Genomic DNA, 24,424 nt, shown 5'->3' with positions numbered 1-24,424 from the left:
AGCAAGAGAGGAATTTATCTGTCTAGAGATGTATGCTTCAGATATAGTTAAAATTAATTCAATAACCTTTTCGTAAGTGGGCTTGGGTACCACATGAAAGAAAACAAAAAATGTACCATTTTGCAACATTCACAAAAATTATGATGATGTTCAGAAAAAAAATCCAATTTTTTTCTGGATTCTCTGAAAATACTTTTGCGGGCTTATCCATTCCCTGGAGAAGTGTACTATGATATCCATTTGCTGTAATGATAATTATTCTGAGAAACTAATAAAAGGAGAAAATGACGCTCTTCAAATATTGAGAATAGACGAAAATCTGAAAAGTATAAAAAATAACACGGATAAACGCTTTACTCTTTACTAATTTTGTGGTATGGCCCAGGCTGTGATAATAGTAAGGAGTTCTGAACAAAAGTTTAGTAGTCTCTACTTTTTGTTTACCAATTAAGAAACATAATAAAGGAGAAACGTCACTGTTTTCTAAGTCAAAACCGCCGAATATAGTTATTTTGATAAAATTTCAACAGAAAGGTTTGATGTCCTTCAACAAAAAATGATTGGTATAGACTGCTCTTGAATTTTCGAAAAAGCCTCACGAAGGCCATTAGACCTTTGAAAAAAAGTTCTTTGATAAATTTCGTCCTATTTCTTCACAGACATTTTCTGGAAAAGTTCAAATAACATTCTAGAAGATTTGACTGATCAATCATAATTACCGTTCCTCAAGTCTTGACATCTCTTCTTGTTTACATTTTCCTTTGTTTTTCAGGAGCAAATAAATATTGTTTGGATAAAAACTATGCTGGAGTGCTGATTATCTGGGATAGAGTTTTTGGAACATTTGAAGCTGAACGACAAGAGGAAAAACCAATCTATGGGCTTGTAACTCCGATTGAATCTTTCAACCCCTTACATAATCAAGTAAGTTTATATAATGTCAGTGGTATCGCATTAGACTAAACTTACTGCCGTGAAAATTAATATATACATGTATATATTTCATGCGCTGACGAGCCCCGGCACGGCTATGCTGCAGGCTGGTATATTTTGGTTCTCATTGTCGCTTGTTTTCTAACCGCAGTCTTTTTTTGATCTTATTGCGTCACCATATGTTCGACATAACCACCCTCAAGAACATACAATTTCTTTCTTAAAGTAGTGACCAATTTAGTTTGTCTTTGTGGCCAGAAACGTAAATATGCCAGTTAAAAAAAAATTAAAGAAAAAAATGCAGTCAATAAAACTACGTTTTTTTGTCATTCGACCTTTAAATTTTGTCATTATGAAAAACATAATGCCGAACCTTTGTTTTTTTTTAACAGAGGCTGATCCAGTATCAGGTTCTTGGCTAACGTCATTATAAACTCTATTGTCTTTATTTATAGCTATTTCATCGTTTGGAGCTTTTATAAAATGTTGAACGTCGACTTTTGCCCCGGCTTGTCTTTTTTCATTATGAAATACATATCGTTCAAAATTTGTTTTTTAACAAAGGAATGGTAAACATTGATGAACTTATCCATGTCAAAATCCTAAGCCAATTCATCATAACTATCATTTTCAATTTTGGCACATTTTTATGCTTGCTATCACTTATCTTATTACCGTATTTGTCTTTCCTCTTCATTTTGGATTTCAATTACTTCAGACAATTTAGCAATGCCATTTGCTTTAGCTGCTCGCATTGGTCGTTTCTCATTTGATGGTTCAGGCTATTGATTTTCAGCCATTGTAAATCTAATATGTTCAGCCGTTCTCTCGGTCCTATCACGTCTGATAGTTCAGGTGGTTCCAAAGAATCATCATTTGTAATACTTGCAAATTTTCATTTTTTGAAATACTTTCGTTTTTGTCTTTTTAGATAATTAAAAAAATTTTTTTTTTTATTTAATTTCTGAACATTTTTGGATTAATGCATGTTTTGATTTTGGCTTTCTGCACATGAATACATAGAACAAAATTTGCATTTTTTTTTTGGCTAGATGGCTTTTTCTTAGTTTTGATCGGACGGTTTTGAGAAAAAAGGAGTGGGGGAGGAGGCTTAGTTGCCCTTCAATCTTTTGGTTACTTAAAAAGGCAACTAGAACTTTTAATTTCTTGCGAGCGTTTTTATTAATAAAAAATATATGTAACTTCCGAATTAACTTTCGTAACGAACTTCTATATTCGTATATTTTTATTACGTATATATGAGGGGGTTTGCCCCCTCTTTACTACCTTGCTCTTTATGCTAAAGCTTAAATTTTGTCCCAATTCTTTAAGAATGACCCCTGAATCACAAAGGCCGTAGAAGAAATAGTTGAAATTACTAAAAATACTTTAGCGTAAAGAGCAGGTATTTAGGAGATGAGGCCCTCATATGCGTAATAATTTCCGTTCGTTTTTTTAATGCTTCTCCTTACTTTCAGTTGAAAAAACTTTTTCATATTTATCTTTTTATTGTTTTTTGTTTTAAATAATATTAGAAAATCCTGCACCCCTTCATGGAAATTCTCTCCTCCCATGACAAATTCCTCCATGGAAAGATCCTCCCATGTAACCCCTTCCCTATCCAAGAAAATAATTCCCCTGAAAACGTCTGTACACTTCCCAATAACCATTACTATATGTAAACACTGGTCAAAGTTTGTACCTTGTAACCCCTCCCCCGGGGACTGTGAGGGAGTAATTCTTCCCCAAAGACATAGTTATTAGGTTTTTCGACTATGTTGAATAAAACGGCTATCTCAGAATTTTGATCTGGTGACTTTGGGAAAATAATTAGCGCGGTAGGGGGCCTAGGTGCCCTCCAATGTTTTTGGTCACTGGAAAGGGCACTAGAACTCCTAATTCCCGTTAGAATGAGCTCTCTTGCAACATTCTAGGACCACTGGGTCGATACAATCACCCCTGGAAAAAACAACAACAAAAAAACAACAAATAAACACGCACCCGTGATCGGTCTTCTGGCAAAAAATACGAAATTCCATATTTTTGTAGATAGGAGCTTGAAAATTCTAAAATAGGGTTCTCTGATACGCTGAATGCGATGGTGTGATTTTTGTTAAGATTCTATTACATTTAGGGGATGTTTGCCCCTATTTTCCAAAATAAGGCAAATTTTCATAGGCTCGTAACTTTTGATAAGTAAGACTAAATTTGATGAAACTTATATATTTTAAATCAGCATAAAAATCAAATTCTTTTGATTTATCTATTAGGATCAAAATCCTATTTTTTTAAGTTTCGTTTACTATTGAGCCGGATCGCTCCTTACCGTTCGTTCGTTACCACGATCTGTTTGAAAAACAAACTAATTTTAAATTTTTTAATTATTTTTCATGTTTGAATTAAAACATTAAAAATATTGCCCAGACACCATAAATATTTGTGTAATTTACACGATAACCTTAGCGGTTCTAAAAGTATTCTTATAACGAAAGAAATTCTGTAATAATGTTATTTATTTTAGTCTATATATATATAATATGAAATGAAAATGATATACGTATGCTGCTCGTTTTTTCCTTTTAGAATAATAACATTTGTAGACGTGTTTTTTTTTTAACTTCGAATTTTTTTGAAAGACTATGAAATGAAAATAGTATGACGTGGCGCTCCACGTCAACCTAAACTACGATGTGCCTTTTCAAAGTTATTTCATTATTCAAACAAGTCAGATTTCTACCACCGATGGTCTCCTAAGCTTCAAACATTTGGTTTTCTTTCTTAAGGTTTTTGAATTGGTGTAATTCCTTCTTAATATATATATATATATATATATATATATATATATATATATATATATATATATATATATATATATATTGATGATATTTCAAGTAAATGTCGTACTCCTGATAACCAATTTGGTTTTAAAAAAGGTATCGGTCGCGAGCACATCCATTATATTTTAGCTGTCTTTTTTATTTTTTAATTATTTTTCATGTTTGAATTAAAACATTAAAATTATTGCTCAGACACCATAAATATTCGTGTAATTTACACAATAACCTTAGCGATTCTAAAAGTATTCTTATAACGAAAGAAATTCTGTAATAACGTTATTTATTTTAATCTATATATATAATATGAAATGAAAATGCTCATAGAAGTTGATGCGTTAAGTAAGTGTATTTTCCTGGCAAGTCAGGATATCCGCAGGGCATGTGACTGTAATACACGCTCACCTATTACTTGCAGCATATAAACGTGGCGTGGACCGGTCGGTTATTTTACCTTTCTGTAATATGTATAGTAAACTTTCTATCCGAGTTAAAGCGCCTTCTAGAAGTGGACCAGTCATTCTGCGTAACTCAGTACCAGTGAGGATGAAAGAGGGGATCCGACCCCTCTTACCAGTGAGGAGAGAAAGGGATCCGACAGGGTGCTATTTCGTCACCAATGTGGTATAATAATAGTGTCCTTGAGAGTCAGAATTCAGTAGAAAGAAGTTTTATTTTCGGGAGAATGGATCTCTCACTGTTAAATTATGTGGGTAATACTTTAAACTCGAGCCGTTGCCTTTCTAGAATTGAAGAACATTTTGATATACTTAGCACAGTGTATAAATAGATCAGCCTCGCATTTAATACTAACAAAAGTAAGTTGTTGCGTTTTGCAGAAAAGGATCGAATCTATAGGACCGTATTGTCAAGTTTGGTGATGATGATGTTGTTTTATCCAATTCTATTGTTTATGATGCTCTTTGTGAGGGAGTCCAATTATTTTGAATAACATTTTGCTGGGCGATGCTCATATTCACCATGTGATGTGACTAGTTTATCTCGTAGGTAATCATTTTTTTTGTGTCAGTTTATCCATTGCTGAAATGATATTAAATTTTCCCTTTTGTTTCGAAATGTTACAAATTTTCTTGGATTGTCTATTTTTGTAAATTACACATCTGTTTCATCTCAAAAAGGCATATAAGTATTTCCTTAGGGTTTTACATAACCTGCCTCACTTTACTAATGCTGCTGAGATGTTGGTGAATTTTGTTTTGCCTACGTCTCATCAGTTTTATGTTTCTTGTGTATACCTGGGTAGAATTTAATGACAAGTGTGTTGCAGCTTTATGAGTACCAAATTCAAAGCACCAAGGACGATGAAAACTAAAACTGATGGGTTGAACTGGTTGAGTCGAAACTTGCATATCATTTTCATTGTAAAAGATTAAGAAAAAACAGGTAATTCAATTCTTAGTGAAAAATTCCTCTATGTGCAATTGTGCATTTTTTTGTAGTTGTGGCTACCAAATTTACACAAAAAATGAAACATTGGCGAAAAAACAGCCAAATAATAGGCAGAAATATGTGGCACCAAAAACCTTAAAAAAGTATAGCTTTCCTTTGAAAGTCTAGTTGTCTTTGGAAATCAATCGACTGTTATTGCATGAGTTTTTACAGACAGAAAAGTATTGTCAAATTTAAAAAGTTAATTGTTAACTAATAAGTTTTTTGAATTTGTTGTGTGGATAATTACTAAACCATTATGCAGTTTTTGGTATCAGTGGCGCCATTTCAGAAAACCTTAGGGGGGGGCAAACATCGATTTTGGGCCCCAATCCAGCCTTTAAAATTTAAAATTTTCGAAGATGCCTTTAGGTACCGTAATATCTTTGGGGTTCGCATTTTGCAGCTTGTTTAGGGGCAAAAAAAAAGGGACCAAAATGGAAAATTTACTATATAAATCAGAAACTTACGTATACTTACTTCAGCAATGGATATCTCCTTTGCTTCATTTTTGCGAAGTCATCGACAAGCTTCTCAAAATTGAGCTCCTTCACTGCAGCTTTCTCAGAGAATATAAGCAGCAAATGCGAAAGTCGCTTGATTTCCATCGTTGTCCGTAGTTATTTGAAAACGTTCATTTGAGCACTTTGTGAGCGGGAGTGTGAGGACTACCCTGACGACCTTAAAAAGCTCAGAATAAGCTTCTTTCAATCTCCGAGGCTTTTGAAGACATCTAAAGTGTTCACCGGTTTCTGTGGAAGCTGCGACAAAATGCACGAGCTATTAAAGCTTGAAACTTCAGCTGCATAGTATCGATTCCCGCCTGATCGAAGTATGTTGCGATCACAAAAAGTAAATCTGAGTCCATAAAATCTTTGGATTTGGGGTTAAGGCAACGTGTAGCTTCTAGCACTGGCAGCTGGATAGAAAAACACTCTTCAAACTCACTTAACGCTCTGTCCCAAACCTCGTAAAACTCTCTCCATATTTTGTATTCCGTTGTTGTGCTTTCGGAGTCAATGTTGTGGTTTCCAATTGTTGTTGTCGTCAAGTAGTCTCTTAGTCTTCCAGATATCTTCTGAAATCAGTTTGATTTAGCAGGTTTGGCTGAAGAGAGAGCATTTGTTTCTGACATATTAGCTCTGACATTAATGGCCATCTCTTTAGACTTGCCGTATAGGACGCGAAAATACTCGTCATTACGCATTTTTATCAGTTCGTTCTTTGTTGCACTGATTAAAGTGCACACTTCTGAGATGACCAGATCTGCTACCTGTAGTTGTTCATAAAGAGGGTTTATGACTGCAAGAACTTTGTGAATGACATGCAAACTGAATATGAAGGGAAACAATTCTAGCTGGTTCTTAAGGCCCATAGCTTCTGCTGCTGCCTCCCTGTCAGAAGATTTTTTAACTACTGACAGAACTGCGAGTATGCAGTCATATCTAACCAGGATCTTAGCCACTGATCTATACCAATAAGACCAAAGTGTTACTACTGTCCTTTCAAGCGCTATCACAGGGACATTGACACTTTTTTGGGCTTTGAAGAACAACTGGTATCGAGTGTTGCTGTTGGAAACGAAACTGTAAACTGTTTGCAAAACTGAAAATACTGATGAAAATCTTTGGGTTTTCTGCATACAATCGCCAATGACAATGTTAAGAGTATGGGAATGACAGTGTGAGAACACCACTTGTGGTGCTATTTCCAGGAGACGGGCCTGTACTCCTGAAAAGTGTCCACTCATTACACTGGCCTCGTCATAGCACTGTCCAACACACTTCGACCAGTCAAGGCCGATACCCTTTATTTTGTTGAAATAAAGTCGGCCAAACTTTCAGCCTCAACCTTGAGCATGTAGTAGCAACCTATGACCCTTTCTTTGATTTTCAGGTCATGAACATAGTGCACTAAGATCGTGAGTTGTTCTTTTTTCGAGAGGTCTTTTGTCTTGTCAGCAATATCGGCAAAATATTTTGCTTCTCTGACTTCTTTCGCGATAGAACTTTTGATTTCATTTCTTATGACCTCAATGTAGTCGTTTTGATACTCGTGTGACATGTAATGGCCATAGACCTTACGAGAGTTTTTCATCAAGTCCGGGTTGATTTCCGTTAAAAGATGTACTGTAACTACGAAATTCCCTTGATTGGCACTAGACTCCCCTTCATCATGACCAGGAAACACAAGACCTTGCCGTCGAGTATTTCCTTTTCGCGTTCTTTGGAGAGGCCTGACGCAACATATTCGGCCGCCTCCGTCTCAATAGCTTTAAACTGAGTCAAAGAAATCAGTCGTTGTTTTCGTCGCTGTTTCGTGCTGCTCTATCAGTTCAGAAATGTCTTTCCAATTTCTAAATACTACGTCAATGAATGCTCTAGCTCAATACCTTTCGCCTGATCTTAGCGAGGATCCACTGAAACGTCGGCAATTGAAACAAATCATCGAGTCCTCTTCTATCGAATATCCGATTCTTGGGTATGCCAAGAAAAAGGAGCTGTTAAATTTTCGTCTGTGATTCCCGATGCTGGTGGTGGGATAGTCAGTCAAAATTAGTTGGCAGGGGTTCTTATACGGGCTCACGGACAAATTGGTACTGATCGTTCTGGAAGCCATTTCCTCCGTTTGTGGTTCGTGCAGATTTGTCTCTTCAGAAAGTTGTCTCACGTCCAGGGTCTGCTCGTTTGTCGGTAAAACTTTGGTTGTCGATGAGTTGTCCCCATAAAACTTGGTAGATTTACTTACAGTCGGTTTGAAAAACTAAGCCAATAGCAGTTGCATCTTTATCCTTCTTCTATCCTCTGGGCTTTTATTTTCCTTTTTTCCACCACTCGCACCGGATGAACATATGTTTCAATAATCTGATTTGAAATTGAACACAACTCAACACTGTTTCACGGTTCTTTATTTGATGAAGGGTAACGATAAACTAAATACAAAACTGGAATGACCCCCTGGTATGGATATCCCTCTTTTCCAGAAATTAGCCTACACATAAATGTGCCAACTGACGGGATCCATTAATTACTGGAGACATTTCAATGTCTCTTAGCCCAGAAAGGACTTTGTGAATTCCTGCCGAAAGGGGGACCATAAATTAACCAGAGAGAACGGCAAAAACAGGATACTTTCATGAAATGCAATAATCATGGAGTATCTTGAATTGGCTATTTAGTAATAATTTACAGTAGAAATAAGGTAAAATAAGAGAAAAAAGTAGAACAAGGATGAATAAACAAAGAATTACGTTGTTGAAATTGAGCCCCTCCAGAGATCAAAGGGGGCCATGGCCCCCCTCTGCTCTCCCCAAATGGTGTCACTGTTTGGTAGTAGCGTCAGCCAAATTTAAACAAAAAGAAATATTGGCGAAAATTCAGCAAAACATAAGGTAGAAACATGAGGCACAAAACACCATAATAGAGTGTTAGCTTTCATTTGAAGGTGTAGCTGTTTTTGACACGAATATTGACACTTAAAATTGACAATATTATCTGTGTGTAATGTTTAGACTTTTTTGTCCTTTAGTGTGTGTTTTTAGCATTAAATATTTTTGATTGGAATAAGCTACTGAATTAACTTTAAGATCTTTGAACACTTCTTAATATCATGATTTCCAAGCACATATTCGGTTAATTAATTTTTTCTCTGGTAGGATAATCGACAATGTCTTAACTTTTTCAGGTGTTTTACTACAAAGCGATTTTTGACAAAGTGTTACAAACCGACAGCTGGTCAGATAGGTTTTCAGTGATCTTCAAAGGACCTGGATGGAGTAAAGGAACCAAATGGACTGGAGATCTTTCTACTTTCCCTGATGTAAAACTCTTTTCCCTATTCTTTGATAAACTTTAAAACAACATCTATGAATCCTTTAATTTAGCATTTGGCTTATTTGGCGCATTTTCATTGCATCAAAAAGATACATCTCTACTATGTGAAATTGCGTGGAAATTGACAATTGAACAAAGACATAGCTAAGAGTCATTCGAGTGCTTCATCACCAACATCTTGAAACTAAAGGCGTCATACTATTTAACTGATTTGGTTTTAGCCTAAACGTATTTAGGCTGTCTGGCCCAAACCCGTACATAAGGAGGCCTAGGAGCCTGACATTCATTCTTTTAATGGTGTTTTTTTGTTTTTATCCTTTATATCTCAACAGCTTTCAAACAATTCGGCTATTGTTAAAGCTTAAAGGGGTCATATTTAAGGCTTAAAGCTCTTAACTCTCCTCTTGATACTTTTTTGTCCACTGTTTTATTTAAATATTTTCTCTCCTTTATTTTTCACCTATTGAACTATTTATCCTTGGTGAATTGATTGAATGTCTCCAATTTTTATCATCTTTGTCTGTCTGTGTCTAAAAATGTGTTTGTGTCTAAAATTTTAAACATTCCCTGATCTAAAAATCTGTTCCCTATTCTTTGATAAACTTTAAAACAACATCTATAAATCCGTTTGATTTACTTGATACCAAAATTTATGTAAATACACATTTTGGTAATATTTAAAATTTCTATGTAGTTTCAACTTCATCCGATGTTTTTTCTAAGGATTATCTCTATTTTCCATCCTAGCCGAGTGGTTAGCGGACTGGACTTGAAATCCTGAGAATAGGGATCCGAGTCCTGATGTCGCTGTTTATTCGGTTTGGAATCAGGGTCAATGGTGTGATTCTGTAAGCTCAGCCAGATCCGACCTGGCTCTTAGTGTACCTGGAAAAATCTGGAAGAAAAACACGGGAAGCGTCGGATGATTTGTCTCCAACCACGCATTGCACTCACGGCTGAAGGCAGTTAATCAGGAGATGGATCGATCTTTGATCAGCATTCGAAAAAGTTTTTTTCTCTTTCTTAGTTTTTCTTAATTCTCTCTTTCTTTCTCTCTTTTTCTGCAAAATACCTGCCCTTTCAATTGCCCTTTCAAACAATCCACAGGACTGCAGTGCCATTTATACTGTTAAAGGATCAAGATGTCAAGAGACTAAAGATGTCAAGAGACTAAAATAAAATCCTAAATAAGTCGCCCTGCTTGTTGAATGTTAGAATTTTAATATTGGAAAGTTCTATTTAGTCTTGTCTTTTTTAAAGTGTTTTGTTCTTTTTTCTATTTCTATTTCAATATCTCTCTCTTTTTAGTGTCTATTTCTCCTCTTTTTCTTCTTCTGTAAGAAAAGTATAGTTTTTCTTTAACTATATTATGAAAAACAAAAGAAATTCGCAAAACTTTAAGAGCGGATTTCAAACTTTAAACGAACAGGATAAAATAAAATGAAAACAAAGGGGCAAGAATCTATATATCTCAACATCTTTTCCCAAAAGGTAGCTTTCTGAGCTATTTTGGGGGAAGGGTGAGTTGTATGCAAATATAACTGAGCGTAGACCCAAGAATTGAGTATGAAACAGATTTTAATTCAGTATATTGACAATTTAATGAAGATCTAAAATTATAACAAAGATTTACTAAATTAACAGATTTGGCTCTCAAAATTTTTTAATTCATTATATTGCTCATATCTGGCAATTAAGTTAGCCAATAACTTTCCTAGCACAGCGAAATTCAAATTAGCTAAAAGCTACATGTCTGCTGTTTGTTTTAACTGTTGTTCAGAGGAATTTGTTCAGGTATGTGAAAGAAACTTCAAAAATAGATCTACAATTCAAAATCGATTCAATCCTTATTGTTGCAAGAAACCTGATCATTAGAGCCCAAGAAGGTTCTGTCAGGCTTGCCATGTTGCATAATGATGCTCTTCTTTTTTCAAAGCCAAGCTTCCAATCCATCTAAATTTATTTCTGCTGCTACATATCTACTTCAAATACACAAAATTTATCTACAAAAATTTGGATCATAATAATCCCAATATTTTTGTGATTAGGAGCTTGAAACTTCTACAGTAGGGTTGTCTGATACGCTGAATGTGGCAGTGTAATTTTTGTTCAGTTTCTATGACTTTTAGGGGGTGTTTCACGCTATTTTCCAAAATAAGGCAAATGTTTTCAGGCTCGTAACTTTTGATGAGTAAGACTAAATTTGATGAAACTTATTTATTTAAAATCAGCATAAATATTCAATTCTTTTGATGTGTCTATTAGTATCAAAATTCCTGTTTTTTAGAGTTTCGTTTACTATTGAGCCGGGTCGCTCGTTACTACAGTCCGTTACCACGAACCGTTTGAAATGGTTAATATGGACATTTATCTCAATGCTCAATTTAACGTTTAAACCCTCTTCATTCCTGGAAAATTGACAGTATACGCCTCTATAATTGGTGCTGGAGGGAGGGGGAATCAGTGCTCCTTCCACTGAGAGAATCTTTTCTACGTAGCATAAAATAAAAAAATCACTTGCATCACAGCACAGAGATGGAAATGGCGAGGCGGGAATCACAAACCTCACCGGGAACTTTTTTTTCTGGGAGGAGGGGGCTGACAAGTGGTACCAGGAGCTTTGTCTTAGCAATTTGAAAATGTCATATTGCTCTTTTTCTTTTTAAATACAATATTTGTATGTAATTAAACATATATGTATATACGATGTTTTTAACATTAGAGAGGCCACTTCAGAGGTTGAGATGGCTTCAGACGCGTAGAAGATCAAAAATCGTGGGTGATTTCCATCCATATGAACAATAGCACTCCTTTCCATCTACCGAAAATTCTGAAGTAAAAATATTATTAAAGGCTTGTTCAATAAAACTACTGTATATTGAAAAATCTGAATAAATAATCAGATTTTGTTCAAAAATTTTCATTATAATCCAACATCTTAATTCTTATGCTGAAACACTGAAAAACGGGAACCACTAACCTACAATTATTGACATATACAATTCAACAGCGAGAAATCAGAGGCACGTGGGCTGGTAGCCCACGTCATATCTAGGCTAGCCCTGGGCATGATTTAAAAAAACCCATCAGAAATTAAAGAAAAACTATTTTTTCAGCTGAAAGCAAGGAGTAACATTAAATTTTAAGAGGAACAGAAATTATTCTGTATCTGAGGGGTGTTGCATCCCCCTCAATCCCTTGGTGTTTATGCTAAAGTTATGTCCCAATTCCTTTAGAACGACTGCTAAAAAACAAGAGCCGATGAACGGAAAAAAACAAGTTTTTTAACCACTAAAAGTTGAAGAAGGAGGGGGAGGTATATGTATCGTAATCAATGGCACAATCCCAGGCTTTTCAATTATACAGACTAAACACCTCGCTTAGTTGTGACTTCAACAGGGTTTAACATTCCTCCTCAAAATATTTTGATCTAAACTACCCTGTTTCTTCAATTCGCCTTTTGTCTTATCTCCGTAAAAAAAAACTCTATTGAAGTAGCTATTGAATAAATCAACACCCTTATGCTTAGTGCTGAATATATCTAGGAATATGTTTATTAATACATTAGACCTATTTGATTACAATCTTTTACTTGTACTATTGATTCTATACCACAGAAAATGGAAAGGGTGCCTCAAATGATGACGTAGCTATTGAATACGTAGCTATTGATGACGTAGCTATTGAATACATTAGACCTATTTGATTACAATCTTTTACTTGTACTATTGATTCTATACCACAGAAAATGGAAAGGGTGCCTCAAATGATGACGTAGCTATTGAATACGTAGCTATTGAATACATTAGACCTATTTGATTACAATCTTTTACTTGTACTATTGATTCTATACCACAGAAAATGGAAAGGATGCCTCAAATGATGACGGAGTCACAAAAAGATTGATCCGATGCCCTCTGACTCGTTTTTCTACTTAAAAAAGGCACTACGCCTCAGAGTTCACGATCACATAGGCCTTCTTTTGATTTTGTACAATCCCTTTGTTTAACTCTTTTTAACAACTCTACTTGTTAAAACAATAAAAAACTTTAGCGTAAAGAGTGGGGTGTTGAGGAGGGGACAGTCCCTTTCATATGCGGAATAATTTCTGCTTGTCTTAAGTTTTAATGTCGCTCCTTACTTTTACTTAAAAAAATTATTTTGTTTTATTTTATCAAATATAAAACGAGCAAAACCTACTATGCATTAAGAAATGAGAACGAGAACAAACAAAAATTACACTGATCAATGAATCAAAAGCCAACTGAACAGAGATTTTCAGAAATTAATAAGGAATTGAAAACCAAGAAACCCCTCTAAAATACTAAACTATCATTTATGCTTTACTAAAAACTAAATAGATCTGTTCAGTAGCCTACAAAGTTGGTTTATTTAATTGATTGTCAATATATTTCATTGGACCATATACAAATAAAAGGAATGACGAAAAAAATGTTGAAAAAAAATTTAATTTTTGTAAATTGCAAATGTACTTTGACAGTGCAATCTCCGAAACTGCGAAAATTACACTTCTCAATTTTGTACGGGAGAGACACGTACAACATTTAAATCCTGGCTCGGGGCTAAAAAAAACATTTGAACCTCCTCCTTTTCACAGCATGTTTTTGTACAATGCTGTACTACTGCAAATAAATATGACAGGTCATTGGAGTAGAAGACAGTATTGGAAGATGAGAATTATACAATACATATAATTTCCCATACGTTTAGGTAGTATATTCTTTTTTAAACTTTAAATTTTTTACTCAATTGAGAATATAAATCCTAATAATTTTCGAGATAAAAATTTTCAGTTATAAAATAAAGAAAAACTTAAATTGTGACGTAAATTTCCATAGTACAAAAATTCATTAAGGATTTAGTCTTCCCCCACCCCTTGAAGACCCTACTCTTACGGTACCTGTAGTTCCTTATCAATATCAATAAAGCAGTCGCATCTAATCAATCCATTTCATGAACATAACGCATCATGCTAAAACCAGATTCGTTATTTTAATAATTCACAGATCCTAAAACAGATTTCTTTTAACCCCTACGATAGAGATGTAATTATCTTTAAATGCAGTTTCTTAATCTGTATTAGTTTTGTTCATGGATAAAACTATCTTATTATTAGATAGATAAACTATCTTCTTATTCATATGATTTCATTGCCGTGACTACAGAACTGAAGAGTGACACAATTTTCCACAGCGATGAAAAATACTACGAAGCATACTGCGAAGGTGAATGATCGCATTAAACTGTTATAAAACAGAAGAGGATTTGGGAGCAATATCGTTCTGTACCAAATCAAATTATGTATAAAAAATAAAAATAAAATTTTTGATGCATAGAGGTGGTTTGAACCTCTTTCTAATTGTTTGATCCTCGATTCTAGGCCTGGACAGGGGGAGGGTAGCTTTCCCCCAAGTTTTTCTGACATTAAAAAGTAGCTAAACAAAAAGTAGGTTATATTTGAGTGGAATGAGATGAGTTTACAAGAAATAATTTAAATTAAATTGGGACGAAAGAGGAGAGGGTAAAGAGCAAAGCTTCAAATAGACTGGGGTGTAGAAGGAGCATAAGCAGCTTTATTAGACTCAGGCGGCTTGGTGCCGCAGTGAGTTGCTATTAGTAGTAATAGTAGTATCGTACAGGTAGCTAAGTCATAATGTTCAACTCTCTGTTGGGGCATAATATTGTTTTTGTATATTTTTAATTTGAATTAATAAATAGTGATATTGATTGATTGATTGAACTCCTTTGACCTTTAATATGTGACATCCAGGACAAGATGCAAGAAAAAAAATTTGTTCAAGTTTATACATCCATCTCTTGCTATCCTATCAAAACCAAAAATTGACTTCTTCAAGCAGTGATAGATGTGTAAAACCTAGTGATTTAATTTGAACAAAGAACTAGTGACGGCGGCGGCGCAACTAGCGCGTAGATGGCACTTCTCTGCGGGCGGCATTTTGAATGCATAAAAAAGAAAACTTGATCACTTACTGCTTCAGAGAATTGCCGAAAATAGAAAAAATATTGTTATTATAGAAATTGTTATGGGCGCAAGTTTATATAAATTAAAAGAAAAAAAAACATTTGAGAATTTAGTTTCTCAAAAATTCCGCTAGCTGAAAAGTATTTCATTTAATTCTAGGGAAAATTTTGTGTCTAGATTTTCCTAAAATAGCTTACAGGTAAGTTAATCTCCGTGTTATTGAGGCAAATCCTCCGTTTCATTGTTGATCAATCAAAACGATCGTGGTAACGAACTGTAATTATCAGCGACCCTGCTCAGTAGTGCCCGAAACTCTAAAAAACGGAAATTTGATACCAATAGATACTTCAAAAGAATCAGATTTTGATTTTGATTTCAAATATATAAGTTTCAGCAAGTTTAGTCGTACCCATCAAAAATTGCGAACCTGAGAAAATGTGCCTTATTTTCGAAAAAAAGAGGGAAACATCCCTTAAAAGTCACAGAATCTTAATGAAAATCACGCCATCAGATTCAAGGTATCAGAGAACCCTACCGTTAAGGTTTAAAGTTCCTATCTGCAGAAATGTGGAATTTTGTTGTTTTTTTTTACCAGAAGAAACATCACGAATGCGTCTTTTTTTTCAGGGGGTGATCGTATCGACCCAGTGGTCCTAGAATATCACGAGAGGACTTATTCGAGCGGGAAAAAAAAGTTTTACTGTCCTTTTAAGCGACCAAAAACTTGGAGTGCAACTAAGCCCCCTTCCGCGCTCATTTTTTCCCAAAACCACCGGATTAAAATTTTGAGATAGCCGTTTCTTTCACCACAATCGAAAAATCTAATAACTATGTATTTGAGGATAGATTAATCCCCTACAGTCCCTGGAGGGTCAGGGGAAGGGGGTTATGCGGGAGAGTCTTTCCATAGAGGAATTTTTCCTGGGGGAAGAGAATTTTCATGAAGAGGGCACCGGATTTCCTAGCATTGTTTAAAAAACGATCAGAAATTAAATTAAAAAACAATTTTTTCAACTGAAAATAAGGAGCAACATTAAAACTTAAAATGGACGTAAGAAACCAAGGAGTGAATGGATATAATAGATGAAAAATCAAATCAAATAGGTGAGAAAACGAGGATTTTGCAAGCCAGTGGCAAAATATCAAGACAAAGAACCAGCAAATATTTCGACAAGGACCTCCACCAAGTCGTCTTCAGTGCTCATAAAAATAATCAAGCAAAAAAATCTGAACTTTAAAAATTGGATTGACAAATAAGATTTGTATTTGTTGTACCTTCCTCTTTACGCTATTTATAGGGCTATTTATTTCAATTAAACGATATTTGTGATTCAGGGGGTCATTCTTAAAGAAATGGAACGATATTCAAACCTTAGTGTAAAGAGCGAGCTATTGACAAGGGGGTGAACTCCCTAATATACGTAATAATTTCTCTTTGTTTTAACTTCTAATGTTGCTCCTTACTTTTAGTTGAAAAAGCTTGTTTCTTTTAATTTAATTCTAAGAGAATCCGACGAATCCTAATAACACCCACTGCTTGGAAACTTGCAGTTATGGATAAAACGTGTTTCGCCAGTTTAGTTTGATAATTGCTTGTTCCACTATTGGCAGCAAAGAAATGGTGCCAGCTAAAAAAAAAAAAAAAAAAAAAAAAAAAAAAAAAAAAAAAAAAAAAAAAAAAAAAAATTATGATGAATGACCAAATGACCTTTTGTCTTTTAGAATGATCTTTTTTGCTTTCAATGGGTTTGTTTTGGAGGAGTCCAATTTTCTGTCCTAATTAAAAAGTATTGAATCACCGTTTCTTCCGAAACTCAATTCTCTACTGATAATTTTATGACATAGCAAAAAAAAACTTTGAAAATTGAAAATGGTTTCTTACATCAAAAACAAGTATAAAATCCTCGAAATAAAATCTCCCCAAAATACTAGTTGAATCGTCAAAATAAAACAATTAAAAATCTATTTAAATGACGGTTTTATTCATCAGACTTAAAGATTTTGATATTTCCTAAACAAAAAAGAAAAGAGTGAAAGTAACAGTTTCTATTTTTATCAATTTTTTATTATTTCGTTTTTTTAAAGCTATAGTTTTTTAAAAGAAAACTAATTAGCCATGGTTTTCGATTTTTAGCTGTAGCTGCATAATTTGGCTGTGGCTATATATAAATTTGCCGCTGTTGCTATAGACGAGATTATTGTGAAGATAATTTGCAATGCATTTTTGTATTTGACAATTATATTTATTTTTAAGCAAAGCCAAAGGATAAACTTCAGATTATTTCTAAGGCTTTTAATTTTTAGCTATGGTTGCGTATTTTGGGCTATGGCTTTATCACCATTTTTGCCGTGGTTTTACCATAATTTGTGCTAAACCTTGTCTTTCATGTGTTTTTGGGATTTACAACTAAATTCACTTTTAGGTGAAGCCAAGAAAGAAACTTCACATTCAAATTTCAGCTTCGCAGAAACATTACGCTCTTCTCCATTTCTTGATTCAATTTTTAGCTATGGTTGCATATTTTGGGCTATGGCTTTATCTTCATTTTTGCTGTGGTTTTAGCATAATTTGCGCTAAACCTTGTCTTTCATGAGTTTTTGTGATTTACAACTAAATTCATTTTTAGGTGAAGCCCAGAAAGAAACTTCACATTGAAATTTTAGCTTGGCAGAAACATTACGCTCTCCTCCATTTCTTGATTCAATTTTTAGCTATGGTTGCATATTTTGGGCTATGGCCTTATCACCATTTTGCTGTGGTTTTAGCATAATTTGCGCTAAACCTTGTCTTTCATGAGTTTTTGTGATTTACAATTAAATTCATTTTTAGGTGAAGCCCAGAAAGAAACTTCACATTGAAATTCCAACTTGGCAGAAGTATTACGCTCTTCTGCATTTCTTGATTATGATCCCTGCTTATGAAATGTTTGCTGGCAGCGTCAAGGTATGGAAACATGTCAAAAAATAAGTTTTACGATAACCTTATTAAGAACACTAATCTTTTGTTCTCACGAAAAGTGAAGATCAAATGTAAAAACAAAAATGAAGAAACAAAACTTTTAATAAAGAAATAAAACCTAAACACAACAGAAATTACAATGAAAAATATAGAAAACGAAGGAAAATTAAAGAAAGAAATTAAACTTAAACAGAACAGAAATCACAGCCCCCTAATGTTGACACCCCCTTGAAGTCCCTAAGAGAATTATAATAAAGAAATAAAACCTAAACACAACAGAAATTACAATGAACAATATAGAAAACGAAGGAAAATTAAAGAAAGAAATGAAACCTAAACAGAACAGAAATCACAGCCCCCTAATGTTGAGACCCCCTTGAAGTCCCTAAGAGACTAGATTACCATTGCCTGGATTGATTATCTAATTTATAAGCCTTGCTCCTCTTTAACTTTTTCTAACTGTTTTTAAGAGTTTTTCTAGTGACGTTCTAAGGGATTAGATTTAAAATTAAGTAAAGAATGACCAAAAATAATTTATTTTTGAAAGAGTAAAACTAAATGTTTTTAGTGGTTAATCCATGAAATTGGCTTTGGGGGGGGGGGGGTTATTAATTCCCTTTTTTGAGGAAACACCAAAAAAGATATGTTTTATATTTGATTTGTTTAAAGTTTGAATTTACAATGGATTGCGTAACTTAAAAAGTTACTTTGGCTATTAACAATAGACGTTTCTGAAAGTTTTAAGATATTGAAATTACTATACATTTGAAATGAATGGATTCACTATTTTTAGATATTCAGGTCAAGTTGTCAATATCTATAAAATATGCTCGATCAAACAGCTTAAGAAACTGCAGCTTTCCTTTGAAGGTGTAACTGTCTTTGTGAATGGACATGTTGTGAATGTTGGAAATTCACGGGTGAACAGTGTTGTCAAATTTAACTTTTTATTTGGGTTATTCATTTCACAGCTCATCGTTTCAACACTGACAAAAATTTGGTAATGACTTTTTAATTTTTAATGTAAACAAAAGAAAATCCCTTAGAAAATCAGGGTTTTCAGGTGTGAATTGACCTAAGATGGACGGACAAAAATGTGCTTGACACTTAAATGTGTTTAAAAACAAAACTTTTTGTATATAAAAGTGCAATTTTGATCACAGAAATATCCCCAGGTGTCGAATTTGATGGCTTCTCATCCTCAGTCGGATAGGGGTTTACTCGAGCAATGGTGTCTTCCTTAAAACAATTTAGTTAATTAGAAAAAAATAATCCAGGATAGAGAAATACAAGAATAATACCTGAAAAACAATTCTAAAGTGGAATTAAAAATGAGCTATTTTCTTCTAAATATCGTCTCAACCTGTGATGATGGAGCTAATTAAGCTGCAAATTGTGATAGGGCTCACTGACGACTTGCATTAATTCAACCCCAGTTTCAAGACTTTTGACTAATCAGCCGAAATTTGGGAAATTTTCCCAAGAAACAGATGCGATTTTAATTCGTTTAGCTGGGTTTAAGTGATTACGGTGATCATTGACCACTTTGAGACATATTTCCTTTTTTCTCAGATTTCAACCAATCAGATTACTTGTGGGATCTCTAAGGCTGGTAATTTTTACCCAAGAAAGCAATGTAATTTTAACTCTTTTTTTCTAATTTTGTAACTATAAGGACTTAAAAAAAAATGTTTTTTCTGAACACTTTCCCAATTGGTTTTGATGGGGTTCATTGAACTTTCAAATCATGATAGCGCTGACTTAAAATAAACTAGTTCTAATCTAAATTGCACTGCTTTGAAATTGAAGTCAGGTTTAAACTAGTTCGTCTGATCAGACAAAATGCGGGATTTTAAAGGTCTATTGTTTTTTTTTAGAAACAAATGTAACCTGAACTCATTTAAGCCTGGTTCAAGCGATAAGATGCTCTTTGGCCACTCTATCATATATTTCCTTTTTCTGAATTTCAACAAATCCCTTTTGATGTGGAATGTTGAAGGCTGGTACGTTTTACTTAAGAAAACAGCAGCTTGCTTATAGATAAAATACCACCAGAGTACTGTTTATTTTTGGTCATATGGATTTTGAAGAATCCAGTCATAAATTAGATTTTAAACAAACACAGACTATAGAAGTTAGTTTCATCCGCCCCTTTCTTGAATATTCTTGTCTGGTTTGGCATTTTGGCTTAACTACTTCCCAATATTATTCAATAGAGTCAGTTCAGAAGCGAGCATTAATAATTATCTATGGCCAAGGTAAACTCTCATATCACTTTCTTCTTAAGAATTTCCAGGTCATTACCCTATCAGAGAGAAGAACCCTCCTGTGTACTCGGTTTGGCAACAAAGCCATGACAAATTGACGTTTCAAAGATTTATTCCCCCCGCCTTTTCAACCTTTAAGACCTCGAAGACCCAAATCCCAGAAAGTCCCCCCCTTTAATATCTCCCACAAATCCACGAGAGATATAGGAAGAGTTTCATTTCTGCATTTTTAAACATTATTAATCAGTGAATTTGTTGTATTGACTCAGTTTTTTAGTTGATCGTCTGTTTTTTTAACCTGGCAAGTGCCTGTCTGACACTGTGTGTCTGTGTCGGTGTTTTTCTCTCTTTTTTTTTATTTGGCAAGTTTTATCTGACTGTAATACCTGACGTAGAGCGCTAATTTGGCGCCAGGCACTGTGAAAGTCATTCGTAAAATAAAAGTCTATCTCTTTCTCTCTAACCTGGTATCAATGGGCTGTAAAAAAAGCGGGCTGGATCCAGGACTTTTGGAATATATTCAGTATAGATTTTCCATGATTTTTTTTTACGATCCAAAAATTACACAGAAAAAAACTTGTGTAAATGGTTGAAATAATTATCAATTTCTCTCTTTTTTCCTCTCAGTTTCAACCTTATGCTAGGTTTTGACGAGAGTCAAATTTTGCTTTGAAATTTGATGTCCCGTCACCCGCTGGAAACTGTCTTCAGATGTCTATCTCCCTCCTTAAGCTCCTAAATAAATTTGCCGTCCCCCTTCCTATTCTTAAAGGATTTATACTTCCTTTGTCTGCCTGCATCTTGAATATGCTCGTCCAGCTAGCACCCTGGCAACGGTCGAAAAGAATCAGAAGAGAATCGTCTCTCATCAAGAATCATCGAGAAGAATCATCTCTCGAGAAGGTGTTCAAATATTTAAATGCTTTAATGCTTTAGATCTGAGTTGAAAATCCACTTTTCTTGCAGACAAAATTTCCAGGAAGTTTGAATAAATTCTGCTTTTAATTGGACATACTAGCTGAAGCTCAGATAACAACTTTGCATGGTAGTTTTTGTATTACAAAAACTTTTGTTCCTTTAAAAGCTTGTCAATAATCGCAGACAAAAGGTATATAGCACAAATCTTTAATGAGCCTTGTCACAATAACCATGAGGAATTTGGGATAAATAAAGGAAATTTGGAAAGGGAATAAAGGGAATTTGGGAATTTAAAGAGCCGAAACCCTATAGGCAGGTGTGTATTCTCCTGATGAGCCCTTGTGTTGGATTGTCGCCTCTGAATTATTTGTCTTTTTTATTGTTTTTAATATTTGGTAAATGACGACTTATACTTACTTACGACACGACTACCTGTCCATGGATTATTCTTTACGGTTGATTATGTATGGCTATGCTGTTAGACCTATGTAATTGGATGGATGAGTAGGGTTAAGGTCTCGTTCAAGTACTGACCTTTATTAATAACTAAAGTAGGAAAACAGTCTTCCTTTCTCCTTCTGTCTTTCTTTTTTGTTTATATGTTTTTTTCTGTTTTTTTTTATGGTGCATGTTTATTTTTGTGCTTGTGATGTTGCATTGGTGATTTCTTTTTTCATTGTAAGTATCCAGAAGAAAACGTGTGATTTTTTTTGTTATATTTAAATCTGTCGAAACTCCTTTGTAAAGATGAAACGTTCTGAATAAACTTGTTTCTAGCAGCTACCATTACCACAAGCACCAAATTTATTGGCTACCAAAATAGATAGATAGATAGATAGATAAGTGTATTTCAAAAACCCATGGGCCATATACACACAAAAATATAAATAAATAACAATCAAGCAAGGAAATTAAGCAACAGTATGAATTACAAACACGCACAAAACACAATACAACGCGAAAATGCCTAATCTAACAACAAAAGAAATTAGTCATATGAAACTTTTTCTTCTTATTAAGGATTTATCTATATACACTCCCACTCGAAATATTGTGGTTGGGTTACTATTTTGCAGAATACCCGGAAGCATCAAATTAATCCCATGCAAGTAAATTTCCCGTAAATCCAAGAGCACCGGGGATTTCCGGAGAAAATGATCCAATATCCAATATTACTCGGTTGGATATCTCTACCACATATCTTTTGCTCGTGGCTATAATCTTAGAATCAGACTCTTATTGTTTTTTGTTTTTTTACAGCTGTTGACGACCATCCAGATAATAGGATTTTCTCTTTATTTCTTATTTTCGTTGACATCTATTGGTATGATCTACGACAACCACCCTATGAGTGCCATCTGTGAAATTATACGATCTGCCGTATTTATGGTGCTTACAAGCATTTACACATTTGGGATCAATTCAAGCGTACTCATGGCGTTCCGGATCTATTTCTTTTTGTCTGCCTTGTGCTGGTCTGTTCTTATACAAGTCAATTTGAGCGAAGAAAAGAAGGATATTTAGGTTATTACAACATGAATTATTTATGCTGTTTTATTTTTAACAGGTGTGGCTATAGTATGGTTCATGTGTTAGTAGATTGTGAAATAAAATGTCATCAACGATTTTATTTGCTTAAGTAGCATTCCGAACACAAGTCTAAAGACCAAGCTTTTTGTGTCATCTCGATTTCTCTTTGTGAGGTAGAAATCGAAACATGAACAAACTGATCAACATATTATCTATGCTACAACATATTATAATTACGACATATAACAATGTAATATAATTATTATTCATTTATTATTAACTACTGATTCAGTAGTCAAGAGTCAAAATGACTTTTTTTTGGTCAAAATGATTATCTTCACGTCAATACACAGAAGGGCGTTCAAAAAAACTCTAAGAAAAATTACTTTGACCTTATATCTATAATACTTACGAATAGCACAACCGGAGCTAACCTATTTGAACAAAACAGCGGAAATTGACATATATTGGTATGATATACGAAAACCATCTTACGAGTATCATCTTTGAAATTGCGTTATCTGCCATGTTTATGGTACTCACAGGCATTTGCACCTTTGGGATCAATTCAAGCGTACTCATGGCATTCCGGATCTATTTCTTTTTGTCTGCCTTGTGCTGGTCTGTTCTTATGCAAGTCAACTTAAGCGAAGAAAAGAAGGGTATTTAGGATGTTACAACACAAATTATTTATGCTGTTTATTTTTTTGACAGGTGTGGCCACACTATGGTTTAGATATTAGTCAATTGTGAAATAAATGTCATCAACAATTTAGTCTTGTTTTGCGTGAGCAACATACCAAAACTAAGTCTAAAGACCAAGCTTTTTATGTCATCTAGATTTCTGTTAATGAGGTAGAAGTCTGATATGGAAATTGATGAAACTGATCAACAAATTATCTATGCTAGAACATATCATAAATGCGGCATATAACAACGTACCATAATTAAAATTAATTTCATACATCTACCAATACATTATCATTTATTACAATATCAGAAATATCAAATAAATTACGTTTGCTACTGTTTTGTTTACCAAACATTTAAAAAACGATTATCTTCGCGTCAATATACAGAATGGCGTTCAAAACAATCTCCAACGGAAATTACTTTGACCTTTGGCCCATGATATTTACAAATAGCGTAACCGGAGCTAACTGGTTTTGACGAAAACAGTAATAATCGAAACAGTTTAGTTTTAGAACTGAGAATGTCGAGGAAGCAAAAAGTGGAAAGAGAACAGAACTGACAAAACTCATCAGTAAAAGGTGTTTTAAGTGACAAACCTGATGAGAATCATCAGTAGAATAAGGAAGTTTTTTAAAATGAATTCGAGACCGTTGAATTATAAACTGTAGCATATTTGTAGAATATGTAAATATTTGAACTCAGCCGACCCAGCCAAAATCCACAAGTCGTTTTTCGACTGCAGTTGTGGAATTCCCAATCACAATTATAAAACCACGGTCCTAATACTCGGCAACCAGCTTACACATGGTAGTTTTTGATTTAATTTTAAAGCAATATAAACTTTTTACGATAGTGCCTACTTTATACCTTTGCTAGGGTATAAGCTATACCCTAAGCAATTTATTCTCGACACCCTATATAAAGTAATAGTAGGAGCAACAGGAGTAGTATTAGCAATAGCAGTAACAGTATTAGTTATAAGAAGTAATGACATTCACATTGTG

The 24,424-nt window shown here is 34.2% G+C and overlaps 1 protein-coding gene across 2 annotated transcripts in view; it reads left to right on the top strand.

Annotated features, from left to right (window-relative positions):
- LOC136031737 (alkylglycerol monooxygenase-like) overlaps positions 1-22,822 on the top strand; it is a 70,127-nt gene extending 47,305 nt beyond the window's left edge. The window contains exons 6-9 of one of the 2 annotated variants that reach the window (XM_065711443.1): positions 773-924; positions 8,901-9,035; positions 17,884-17,997; positions 22,458-22,822. In XM_065711443.1, the coding sequence (XP_065567515.1) occupies positions 773-924; positions 8,901-9,035; positions 17,884-17,997; positions 22,458-22,721 (665 nt within the window). In that variant the 3' untranslated portion in view covers positions 22,722-22,822. Of the gene's footprint in view, positions 1-772; positions 925-8,900; positions 9,036-17,680; positions 17,855-17,883; positions 17,998-22,457 lie in introns of those variants that run through there. The other variant, XM_065711444.1, reaches the window with a different exon arrangement.
- The last annotated feature ends 1,602 nt before the right edge of the window (positions 22,823-24,424 follow it).

This window comes from Artemia franciscana, chromosome 10 (genome assembly GCF_032884065.1).
Source record: "Artemia franciscana chromosome 10, ASM3288406v1, whole genome shotgun sequence".
In the NCBI taxonomy this organism is placed as follows: Eukaryota; Metazoa; Arthropoda; class Branchiopoda; order Anostraca; family Artemiidae; genus Artemia; species Artemia franciscana.
This window is presented reverse-complemented; position numbering and strand designations above follow the sequence as displayed.